The sequence below is a fragment of the Selaginella moellendorffii genome, unplaced genomic scaffold (assembly GCF_000143415.4).
Source record: "Selaginella moellendorffii unplaced genomic scaffold, v1.0 SELMOscaffold_40, whole genome shotgun sequence".
In the NCBI taxonomy this organism is placed as follows: domain Eukaryota; kingdom Viridiplantae; phylum Streptophyta; class Lycopodiopsida; order Selaginellales; family Selaginellaceae; genus Selaginella; species Selaginella moellendorffii.
Window position 1 is genome coordinate 1,395,543 of NW_003314301.1, and position 10,699 is coordinate 1,406,241.

Consider the following 10,699-nt stretch of genomic DNA (forward strand, 5'->3'; position numbering starts at 1 on the left):
TAACTTGATCCAACTATTGGCAACCGTCGGATTGAGTCAGGTTCTTGCAGTGTGGCTGACAACTACCAGGTTCTTTAGAACCTAGCTGCCAATTGTGAGGTTCTTGAGAACCAGGCTACCAGCTATCAATTCTGAAGAACCCTCTCATCCTCGAATAACATTCTTCAACATGTTTGTTAATGGTCTTGCCACACCCCGTTAAGGCCATTCCACAGGCACGGGCTTGCCCGTTCTGGGTGGGAACTTGCTTGCCCTACCCGGGAACTCCTTCGTCCCTGCTAATTCTTCAAGAAGCTAAACAGCAATGGGCAGTATAGCAATAAATGGAATTTTGGGACAGGCTTTGGGTGAATTAAAGCTTTGGTTTTCCTCAAAGGGTGTTCTAGCTCTAGAATAGAGATTTTGGTGTGGGATCACTTGAAGTAGATCGATGCTACTGAGAATGAAAAGCATCGAGCCAAGCATAGCAAATCCCCGCTCCATTTAGGTGATTCCGCAAAGCAAACCGCCCATATGCGCGGCGGCTGCTGTAAAGACCACCACACATAAACCCTAAACCTTGCCCACAAATTAGGGTTCTTCGTTGGGAAGAGAGAGAATGCAGGTCGGTTTCAGGGTTGGAGTGGAATGCTTGATACGAAATCCGCAGCTAGGAGCTCAGATTTTTCCCCGGCAGGGCCTTAAGGTAGAGATTTTGATGGAATTTACGCGTGGATTTGGAAATTCTCATTCCTGTGAGGCAGGAACGAAGAACCAGAGTAATTTGCAGCGTTTCTTCTGGAACTGGAAGCGATTTTGCTGAATATAAGTCGAATGAGGTGTGATGGAGAGGATTTTTTTTGGATTTCTCCGTGCACTACTAGTTTACTTTCAGGAGGAAGAAGCGCCGGTGAGGCAGAGATTGGAGAATTTCCGAGACGCGTTTTGGAGGTTCTTGCGTCCTCACACTGTTCGTGGAACCATCATTGGAAGCACGTAAGCTTTATCTTCTCTAGTTTTTGCTCGTGACACTTAAAACTTTTTTAGATCTTTGGTAGCAAGAGCTCTTTTGGAGAACGCCGACTGCATCAATTGGTTCCTCGTTCCAAAGGCTCTCAGGGGTCTTCTAGCACTCATCTGTGGAAATGGCTACATTGTGGGAATCAACCAGATCTACGACGTTGGCATTGACAAGTAAGCTTTCTCCTCGACGATATGAACGAAAGGAAACTTACAGAATTCTCTGTTTCTTAGAGTGAACAAGCCTTTCCTGCCTATAGCAGCGGGAGATCTCTCCGTGTCCACTGCGTGGGCTCTGGTACTGTCTCTCGCTGTGCTCGGCACTGGAATAGTTGCTACAAACTTTGGCCGGCTCATCACGTCGCTCTACGTCCTTGGCTTGGTTCTGGGAGCCATGTACTCGGTGCCTCCATTGAGGCTCAAGAGATTTGCCGTTCCAGCCTTTCTGATAATTGCTACGGTAAGAACTTATTTGTTTTACACACCAGAGTTTCTAAGTTCCTCGTCCCAGGTTCGTGGATTTCTCTTGAATTTTGGTGTATACTATGCAACGAGAGCTTCTCTCGGCCTTCCTTTTGTTTGGAGGTATACAGCTTTGCATCTGGTTTTAACATAATTCGTGTTCCTTGTGGTACAGTCCCCATGTCATCTTTATCACGGCCTTTGTGACTTTGTTCGCGACTGTGATAGCAATCACCAAGGATCTTCCTGACGTTGAGGGTGATCTGAAGTAAGCTCCTAACACTCAGCCCCAGATAAGTGTTCATTTTACTCTAGTTTCTTATTGGATTCTTCGTTTGTACAGATTCAAGATCTCTACCTTTGCAACAAAGCTCGGCGTACGCAATATATCCTTGCTGGGAGCAGGACTTCTGCTAACAAATTACATTGGTGCAATTGTTGCTGCTTTTCGTTTTCCACAGGTAGTGCTGAAGAAACTTTCCAAGGTTTCCTGATTCTTTATCGCAGGTTTTTAATACGGGTCCTATGGCTATCACTCACGGGATACTGGGGGTTTGTTTGCTCTACCAGGTTCGAACTTTTCTTTGTAAAACTTCACAAACAAACTAAAATGTTCCTCTTCTCGCAGCTATGGCTGCTGGAGTCTGCCAAGTACTCGAAGGTAAGTCAGTTACTTCCAGACAAAACTTTCACTGGCTTTTTAAACCTTTGATCGCAGGAAGCCATCTCTACATTCTATAGATTCATCTGGAATCTATTCTACGCAGAGTATTTAGTCTTCCCAGCCATCTAGAGCTTACTCTTCATACCACCTGCTGAGATTTTTAGCGCCTTCACCTGTGCCGACATTGCTAAAGTATTTTTTCCGATACTCACTCACCAGCCTGTCGAGTTTGTCTTCCTCTTCATTCCCTTCGTTTTTTCCCCTTCGTCTCTTCTTCTCATCCGGTGCAGCCAGATTCTCCCTTTGCGCTCCTTCACCTTGTTTAAATCCCTTCTTGCCATGTGGTTTCGCTGGAGTTTGAGCTTTGTCCATCTTCCTCTTTTTGCCCTGCGCTTTTCCTTGCTTGTCCGCCCCTCCCTGTGGCTTCTCTTGTTCGCCTCCCCCATTTTGAGCCTTGTCCCTCTTTTTTCCCAGTGGTTTTTCTTGGTTGCCTTGTCCTTGATTACTCTCACCATTTTGAGCTTTATCGTTCTTCCCCTTTCTCTTCTTTCTTTTCGACTTCCGTCCATCAGCTTCCACTCCATCATCGTTCGGTTGCCTTTTACGTTTTCCTCCGGGGCTTCCATTACCAGTATCGTCGACTCTTTTGCTTGTTGGTCCCTTTGAGTTTGGTCGTAACTTCTGTGCAGCTAGCCGACTCTCCCTTTTCTTCATCCTCGCTACATTCTCAATCGCAAACTCTACGATTGGTCGTTTCTCCGAACCGAAAGTTTCTGCGTATCCACAAACGGCCGAGAAGAACTTGAACCAGATAGATAAAAAAAAAAAAGAGTACCTGGATTGTTATTCAAAACTCGCAACGCGACGATCGCGTGTTGGTGCTCAGCAAACTCTACAAAGCCTGTTCCTCGGGAGTTTTCCTTATCGTCAGTTAAAAGTTTCACCTGCCAAGAGACTCGTCGACGTTAGAAAGGAAAGTTTTTGAGAAGAAGAAACTGCACACCTGTTTGATCACGGGACGCTGCTTTCTCGCCCGCGAAACAACTGCATTTGTAAACAGCTGCTTCACGTCCTTCTCGCTCAAAGTTCTTGGAAAGTTATGTATCGCGAGCCTGGTTTTCGAGACATGAAAATTCGGACTCCTCAGTTTTGTTGCCTTCTCTGTTTGAAGCCTGTCCAAGGATCGATCAACCAACAAAAGAAAATAAGAAAATAAAGAGAGAACGAAAGAAAGAACATACGCTGAACGCTTGAGTAAGTCGGATTTTGAAACACCATGCGCGGCTTCTGTTCCTGGTTGTATATATCCTTCCTGGAAGTTTAATAAAGTTAATCGTGGACAACGCTACGATCATCACGTACCTTGAGCAAGTGGAGGTTTCGTTTATCATGATCTCTTTCCTCGATGGATTTCTTCGTGGAGATTTCCCGGGCAGCGTCCCGATCGACAGCAAAATGAGCGATAGGATACTTTCCAGCAATCGAGAAACTAGAGTTCCCTTCTTCGGCGTTCTTGGTGGCTCTGGCTAGCGCTTCGGCGGCTTCTCGAGTAGCAAACTCTACAAATGCTGTTCCTTTTGGTTTTCTGGAATGGCAACCATTGAGAAAACAACGGGTAAAATAGAGTAAAAGGAAGAGAAAACACTTACTTTGTTGCGGGATGAAGCACGAGACGTAACGAGGTCACGTCTCCAAATTCCGAAAACTTCTTCTTCAAGTCGTGTACTTTCGCATCCGGTGGAAGGTTGCGAACGAAGAGTGTTCTCTCCATGGAGTTTTCTTCCGGTGGTTTCGCAGCTAGAGGCTTTTTCACCTCTCGGGAGGCCGCCATGGGACTCTTTCGGTCCTCGTCACCGTCCTTTGCTTTGCCTGGCTCTGTCACAACTTTGCTTAACACTTTACTCACCAAGTTCTTCTCGTCTAAAGGTTTCTCCTCCTCTTCGTCATCTTCCTCGTCGTCTTCTTCATCCTCCTCGTCTTCTTCTTCGTCACTCACAATTCCATCCGATTCACTCGCTGTTTCATTATCAAGGTCGCTGTTCTCGGCTTTCTCTTCTTCTGCGAGCAGCCAAAAAGGAGATCAGCGTTTGGACTTGCTGGGAAAGTGAAAGAGTAAATATTCACCTGACTTGTGGACAATGTTCTCATAAGTCATTTTCGCCACAGCCCAGTCAACAGCGATAGTTCTGTTTGCAATCTTCGTGCCGTTCAAAGCCTTGATGGCCTGAAAAATATGGTGAGCTAAAACTAAATATCGATTTGCTGGCGAGAACGAACCTTTTCGGCGTCATTTTTGCAAGTGTAGCCTATGAACGCAAAGCCTTTCGATCTAAAACACTGAACACAATTACTACTTGCAAAAGGGAGGATTTTTCGTTTACTCACCGACCATCCGGATTACGGGGTACTGTGGTCTCCCAGACAAAGCCAGCAGCTGAAAATTTTTCTTTCAGCATTGCATCCGTCACCTGGTTAGAAAACTCGACGATAAGAAAATGCCGCTAAAAAACTAACGTTCTACCTTGAAAGGCAAGTTGCGAACAATGAGCCTCCACTTTTTGAGTTTTGAGCCCTGCGCAAATGCAAAACATCGCAAGCTTACGAAAAGTTGTTTAAGACAATTGTCTACCTCTCCTCCCAATTGCCTGGCCCAAAACACTTCATTGCCGAGTTTTTGGAGATGGTAAGTTGCAACGGCCTGCCGAGCCGCCGTCACTGATGTAAAAACTATAGCTGCAGCAGGAAGCTTGCAGCCATCCCGTGAAAGTCCTGATATAAAAGAAGTTGAAACTTTGGAAGACACGAAAAGATGATGACAGTAAAATTACCATGCTGGTTGATATACGCTTCCGAGAGACTTTTCTCGACACTTTCGACAGTTCCCAGCTTCTTGGCAAGAGTTAAAACTGCTTCCGCTGTTTCCGAGTCTCCCAAGTTACCGATCACTACTGTCCTTGCAGGTCTGCAAAGACAACAAAAGCCTCATAGAATGTTAGAACTTTTAAAGGAAGAAGGAAAACGAGAACCTTTGCTTTTCGGAGGCTGCATTCTGAGAAGAGTCAGTAGTCTCTTGGACTTGAGAAGTCCTTTTGCATTTGGCTTTCGCATGACTTTTTGCGGTGCCCTGCTTTGGCTTTTCTTCTTCGTTGATGACAGCAGGAGTTTCGGGTTCTTTCTCACCACCATTTTGCACTGTGTTATTTGCAGCCTCGGCCGCGTTTTCCTGGCCAGCCGCTTCCGTGGTTCCACCCTGCCTTTTCTTCCTGCGCTCGTTAAGCGATGGACGCTTCCTTGCAACCTCGACTTTGATTCTACGACCCTCCATGGAACTATCATTCTTCGAAGCCACAGCACGCTGGGCATCCTCAGCAATCGCACTACATTTTTGCGAAACAGTCAAGGAAATCGAAGCGAAAACATAGCACTTACAATTGCACGAATCCAAATCCCCGGTGCTTGTTCGTTGCTTCATCCAGAAAACAAGAAAATCAAACAAGTCAGCAATGCGGGAGGACGAGAGCGAGCGAGCGAGCAGCACGAAAAGAAGAAGACAAAAAAATACATACCTTTATCTTTCACTGTGAAAGCGCGACGAACGGGACCGATATCACTGAATGCCTCTTCCAGCTGCCAAAAGAGAGAATGAGACGATCATACAAAGACGAGGCGCCGAAATACCTGCGCATCGGAGAGCGTGAGCGGCAATCCTCTGACAAACACTGTTCGCGCATCGATCTCGTTTTCTCGCTTCGCCTCTTTCTCATCTCCCATTGAGGCTCGCGAAATTAGGGTTCTTCGAAGAGGGTTTTAGCATTTAGGGTTCTTGGCTCTAGATCATGGAAATGCGAGAGAAATGGACTGGAGAGCTCACTGTGGAGCAATGCTGTAACCGCGCTGCTGCTACACGCGCCTATGCCCGCTATCCGCTCAAGCTCGTGCTTCCATCCAAGGTAAGCTGGATCCAAAATTTTGCGAATTTGCGGTAAGAGTGGAAATTTTCCACTTCCAGGTTGCTTGCTCGGGGATCGATGCTGTCTGGGTGTATTTAGTGACTTATGGCGGTGGAATCGTGTCCGTGAGTGTTGATTCTCGTCCTTTTTTCCTTCTTGATTCTTTTTTTCTCACAGGGAGACTCGATCAGCTGTAAAGTTTCTGTGGGAGATCATTGTACTCTTGTTCTTACGACTCAATCTTCGACCAAGGTACCTACATTTCTGTGCTACGAATTTTTCTTCCTTGTTGAAAGCTTTCTTTTTCTTTTCCTCTTCGCTGTGTATGTTTTTTGGTGAAGATTTACAAGGCAGTCCAAGGCAAGTTCTCCGAGCAAGTTTTCAAGGTACCAGTGTCATTTTCTTCTTCTTCCACACTTCTAGCTAAGATCTTTTTCTTCTTGGTTTTGTCAAGGCTCTCGTAGCGAAGGATGCTCTTCTCGTGATGATGCCGGATCCCGTCACATGTTTTGCAGCCGCGAAGTACAAACAGGTCCAGCACTTCTTTTTATCGCTCGATGCCAACCTCGTTCTTGTGGACTGGTTTACAAGCGGGCGAAGAGAACGCGGTGAGGTTTGGGCGTTTGAGTCCTTCAGAAGCACCAACAATGTTTACCTGGATGGCAATCCCGTCTTCCTGGACACCGTAAGCTTTCCTCCTTGTTTCATTCTTGCCTAAGTTTCTCGTTTTCTGTTGCAGATGAACTTAGAGCAGGACGTAAGTTTGCCAATATCGTCGAGGCTGCAAGACTTTCACTCGGTTGCGATGCTCGTAATTTACGGGTGAGTTTCTTTTGTTACTTCCGTTTCTCTATATTTTCCTCACACTCTTGGCCTAACAGTCCTCGCTTATCTTCGATCCGGAAGCGCATTGAAGAGAGAGTAGGAAGTCAATGTGAGGAGGCTGTAAGAAAGAAGAAGCACAGATCGTCAACGCATGGAAGATTGTTGTGTTCGTTCAGCTCGTTTGGACCATCCGTAAGTAAATATCTGTTTCAGCTTGCGGGAGGAAAAATAATTGTGACATTGTTTGCAGGACGCTGGCCTCGTAGTTCGTGTTGCAGCAGTCGAAACAGAACTGATATACGACTTTCTCAAGCAGGAACTGGCCGAGCTGTCGGACTTAATAGGTGCTCCTCCATACTATGGCAAATAGTCCACACAAACGCACGTTACGAAGCAGGAGAGAGCATCGCAGCCGTTAGACAGCTGCATCCTACGGTAGTCCTTTGCAGCCGTTAGAGTCATTGCTTGGGATCTCTTCTTCTCTTTATGGCCAAGAAGAAATGGGAAGACGACGACTTTGATCCACATTGTCCAACACTTCTCCAACAGGTGCGTTTTTAATCCTCGCGCGTCTTCATCTTTTTCCTCCTCTTTTGTTTTGCAGGTCCTCACGTACAAGTCAAAAACACGTCGCCTCTTTTCTCCGTGGACGACTTCGTCGGACTCCTCGGCTTCGATCGAGAGCTACGGCTCCACCGAATCGCGGGGCTCGTCCGACAGCCGCGGCTCGTGGGATCTAGACGATCTCATCAAGGCTGCCAATATCTCCTCGTCATCCTCTTCCGAAGTCTCGGCCATTCTAAAGTCACTCGCAAACTCCGACGACGAAGAAGACCTATCCATTATTAAAGCACCACCAAAAGCACTCACGCTGACGAGATTGGCCTCTTCAAGTCCAGACGTACGTATGCACCGATGCTTCTCATTATTTTTTCTAAACTCCACCTCTTTTTCTTCCTTTCTTGCCTCACAGAAAGAAAAGGTGGAAGACAACAAAGCACAAATCATATCCACGACTCCTCCTGTTGGTAGTCAGTCACCGTTGTAAAGGGACCCCACTCTACATAGTAAGCCTTGGACTGCATAACTCGAGCACAGCTCCTCCACTCCAGAATGGCCTCGTCTTTCCAGGTTCTTCTCATGTTCTTTGCTCTTACAGTCATTCTCTCCAATTCAGCTGATCCAGATCCACTCCAAGACTACTGCCTTCCTACTCAAGCGCAGCAGCACCAGTGCAAGAGCTCGCCTTCACCCAGTGACTTCGTCTCCAGAGTCCTGGGAAACGCCCCCAATTTCCAGCCACCGCAGACCTGGAACGCCTCTCTACTGTCCTCGGCAAACTTCCCAGCTCTCAACACCATGGGCCTCTCCATCGCCAGAGCTCACCTGGGAGTCGGAGGCACGGTCCCGCTGCACTACCACCCCCGAGCATCCGAGCTCATCTACATCGCGGAAGGAGAGGTGGAGGCTGGGTTTGTCGACTCGAACAACGTCCTGTTCGCGCAGACCCTCCAGCCGGGAGACGTGATGATCCTTCCCAAAGGCATGCTCCACTACCAATACAATCCTGGCAGCAGCAGAGCCACGGTGCTGGCCTCGTTCGATAGCCAGAGCCCCGGAATCGTCCTCCCTGGCCCCGGTGTGTTTGGCTCTGGGATTCGAGACGAAGTTATCGCGTCGTCCCTCGGGGGACTCGACCACGCCACGCTTGAAGCAGTGAAAGCTAAGTTCAAGCCTCGGTCGTGATACAGTCTGTTTGTGATTGATTCGAATAAGCAATCAGAATTGACTATAAAATTGTCGTTTTTCATATACTATGCATTTTCATTAGAACCCTAAATCACAATTTTATCTCTTACTCACTAATCATAATTTAAGCACATTTCTTTTCTGCATTCTTGGATCAAACATTCTCGGATTCCGCATGCTGCAATGTGGAACCAGCAATCCCGAGAATAATCTCGCCGCGTTCTCAAAAATGGGGACACTCAAGCTCGTAAGCTCGTCGGAACGAATATAGCGGTGGAATCCCGTGATCATACTCAATCGTCGACAAAGGTACCTACATTTCTCTGCGTACTTTTAGACCAGGATCTGGCCGAGCTCTCGGATTTAATTGGCGCTATACTATGGAGCAAATAGTCCACACGAACGCGAGCCCAGCGCGATTCGATGGAACCGTAGCAGCAGGAGTCCGACGAAGTCGTCCATGAGGAAAAGAGCCAATGAGTTTTTGACTATACGGAAGGATCTAGAGAGGAGGAAAAAGAAGGAACTTAAAGTCGAAAATGATCACCAGGTTACCACGGCACTCTGAGCAGCATTGTGATTTGTTAGATTCTTGAGCCGCTGCTCTCCGATGTCCCGCGAGACGATCTGCTACTCCGCTCTCCACCCGCAAGTTTGTGCTGGCTCACAAAAAGGGCCTAGGTTCGTCAGAGTTTGTTCGTCAAGCCACTCTGGGGATTTGGATTCGTGCCGTTCTAAGTGCCAAGTGCGGGAACGAAATAACAATGCTTCTCGTCATCCTCTTCCGAGGCCTCGGTCATTCTAAAGTCGCTCATGCTGACGAGATTGACTTCTTCGTACGCACCTATTCTTCCCATTTTTCTTCTTTTTTCGTCCCTCGCAGCAAGAAAAGGTGGATGCACAAATCATATCCTCGGACTTCAAAACTCGACCACCATCACTCGAGTTCCTCTGCTCCAGAATGGCCTCTTCCCTCCAGGTTCTTCTCGTCTTCTTTTCTGTCCTCGCCGATTCAACTGATCCAGATTCACTCCAAGACTACTGCCTTCTTACTCAAGAGCAGCAGCACCAGTGCAAGAGCTCGCCATCACCCAGTGACTTCGTCTCCAAAGTCCTGGGAAACACCACCAATACCCGGCCTCCACAGACCTGGAATGCCACTCTACTTTCCTCGGCAAACTTCCCAGCTCTCAACACAATGGACCTCACCATCGCCAGAGCCGAACTGGGAGTCGGAGGCACGGTCCCGCTGCACTACCACCCCCGAGCATCCGAGCTCGTCTTCATCGTGGAAGGAGTCGTGGAGGTCGGGTTTGTCGACACGAGCAACGTCCTGTTCATCCAGACCCTCCAGCCGGGGGACGTGACGATCGTTCCTAAAGGCATGCTCCACTACGAATACAATCCTGGCAGCAGCAGAGCCACCTTGCTGGCCTATAGTTAGAGTCCCGGTATCCTCGCCCCTGGCCCCGGTGTCTTTGGCTCTGGAATTCGAGACGAAGTTATCGCAGCCTCCCTCGGTGGACTGGACCACGCCACGCTTGAAGCGGTGAAAGCTAAGTTCAAGCCTTGGTCGTGATAGAGTGAATAAGCAATCCTTGACTGTTCAGTTGTTAACCATTAAAAGGTTGTAGGCTAGATCCATCAAGCGCGTGGGATCTTCTCCCGCAATCTTGTGACTTGGAACACGCAATGGCGTCAAAAGATGGATGCTGGATTGTATCCCCCTATGGAACTCCTTGCGGGATATAGCCAAGGCTCGCCTAAGAAATCCTCGCTCTCATGCCCGCATTCTCCCACCGCGGCTCCAGGAATCCACAATATATAGGGCTTTGGCCGACTTATGGGCTAGAGGGAGCAAACAAATGATCCAGAGGAGCTGTGCGAGGAGAAGCACGACTGCACAAGAAGGAGGAGCTTCTCCGCGAGGAGAAGCTCATCTTACTGAAGTACGAGGGTATCGCACTATCCACAAGGAGTTGCCTTTTACTTGCTGCTTAAACAACTCTCGCTCCCTTTTCTGTTGCTCTTGGTGTGTGATCGTGATCCT

The 10,699-nt window shown here is 47.9% G+C and overlaps 4 protein-coding genes across 5 annotated transcripts; 3 read left to right on the plus strand and 1 right to left on the minus strand.

Annotated features, from left to right (window-relative positions):
* The first annotated feature begins 343 nt into the window (after positions 1 to 343).
* LOC9634105 (homogentisate solanesyltransferase, chloroplastic) lies at positions 344 to 2,340 on the plus strand. The gene is made up of 11 exons (XM_002979186.2): positions 344 to 685; positions 744 to 818; positions 875 to 975; positions 1,027 to 1,173; positions 1,234 to 1,459; positions 1,511 to 1,584; positions 1,637 to 1,729; positions 1,805 to 1,922; positions 1,969 to 2,031; positions 2,090 to 2,122; positions 2,180 to 2,340. The coding sequence occupies exons 1-11, from the start codon at positions 599 to 601 to the stop codon at positions 2,252 to 2,254; spliced, it is 1,092 nt and encodes a 363-aa protein (XP_002979232.2). The 5' UTR covers positions 344 to 598; the 3' UTR covers positions 2,255 to 2,340.
* LOC9660682 (RNA-binding protein 28) lies at positions 2,114 to 5,908 on the minus strand. The gene is made up of 16 exons (XM_024684207.1): positions 5,804 to 5,908; positions 5,692 to 5,752; positions 5,555 to 5,591; positions 5,152 to 5,502; positions 4,954 to 5,087; positions 4,755 to 4,894; positions 4,647 to 4,697; positions 4,511 to 4,593; positions 4,403 to 4,454; positions 4,250 to 4,349; positions 3,775 to 4,183; positions 3,488 to 3,710; positions 3,367 to 3,437; positions 3,129 to 3,297; positions 2,961 to 3,069; positions 2,114 to 2,898 (listed from the first exon to the last, which is right to left on the minus strand). The coding sequence occupies exons 1-16, from the start codon at positions 5,894 to 5,896 to the stop codon at positions 2,258 to 2,260; spliced, it is 2,724 nt and encodes a 907-aa protein (XP_024539975.1). The 5' UTR covers positions 5,897 to 5,908; the 3' UTR covers positions 2,114 to 2,257.
* Positions 5,909 to 5,919: 11 nt separating this feature from the next.
* Positions 5,920 to 8,710, plus strand: LOC9634106 (urease accessory protein D). Of its 2 annotated transcripts, XM_024684209.1 has the most exons (11): positions 5,920 to 6,075; positions 6,135 to 6,200; positions 6,253 to 6,327; positions 6,417 to 6,461; positions 6,530 to 6,760; positions 6,815 to 6,897; positions 6,957 to 7,092; positions 7,151 to 7,449; positions 7,505 to 7,801; positions 7,874 to 8,031; positions 8,078 to 8,710. In XM_024684209.1, exons 1-8 carry the CDS (start codon positions 5,962 to 5,964, stop codon positions 7,268 to 7,270), a joined length of 870 nt encoding a protein of 289 aa, XP_024539977.1. In that variant the 5' UTR covers positions 5,920 to 5,961; the 3' UTR covers positions 7,271 to 7,449; positions 7,505 to 7,801; positions 7,874 to 8,031; positions 8,078 to 8,710. The 2 variants fall into 2 exon arrangements, with proteins under 2 accessions (XP_024539977.1, XP_002979233.2); XM_002979187.2 differs by having other exon boundaries at positions 7,874 to 8,710.
* On the plus strand, positions 8,014 to 8,646 carry LOC9660683 (germin-like protein 2-4). The gene has a single exon (XM_002979188.2). It carries the CDS (start codon positions 8,014 to 8,016, stop codon positions 8,644 to 8,646), a length of 633 nt encoding a protein of 210 aa, XP_002979234.2.
* Positions 8,711 to 10,699: the final 1,989 nt, after the last annotated feature.

Bases quoted from the DNA above. Each gene is read 5' to 3' on its own strand.
- LOC9634105 (XM_002979186.2), top strand. From the start codon at position 599: ATGCAGGTCGGTTTCAGGGTTGGAGTGGAATGCTTGATACGAAATCCG. The intron at 976-1,026 runs GTAAGCTTTATC...AAACTTTTTTAG, and splicing joins GGAACCATCATTGGAAGCAC to ATCTTTGGTAGCAAGAGCTC. The intron at 1,730-1,804 runs GTAAGCTCCTAA...TCGTTTGTACAG, and splicing joins GACGTTGAGGGTGATCTGAA to ATTCAAGATCTCTACCTTTG.
- LOC9660682 (XM_024684207.1), bottom strand. From the start codon at position 5,896: ATGGGAGATGAGAAAGAGGCGAAGCGAGAAAACGAGATCGATGCGCGA. The intron at 4,455-4,510 runs GTGAGTAAACGA...TCAGTGTTTTAG, and splicing joins CCCCGTAATCCGGATGGTCG to ATCGAAAGGCTTTGCGTTCA. The intron at 3,298-3,366 runs GTATGTTCTTTC...ATCCTTGGACAG, and splicing joins GACTTACTCAAGCGTTCAGC to GCTTCAAACAGAGAAGGCAA.
- LOC9634106 (XM_002979187.2), top strand. From the start codon at position 5,962: ATGGAAATGCGAGAGAAATGGACTGGAGAGCTCACTGTGGAGCAATGC. The intron at 6,076-6,134 runs GTAAGCTGGATC...TTCCACTTCCAG, and splicing joins AGCTCGTGCTTCCATCCAAG to GTTGCTTGCTCGGGGATCGA. The intron at 6,761-6,814 runs GTAAGCTTTCCT...TTTCTGTTGCAG, and splicing joins ATCCCGTCTTCCTGGACACC to ATGAACTTAGAGCAGGACGT.
- LOC9660683 (XM_002979188.2), top strand. From the start codon at position 8,014: ATGGCCTCGTCTTTCCAGGTTCTTCTCATGTTCTTTGCTCTTACAGTC.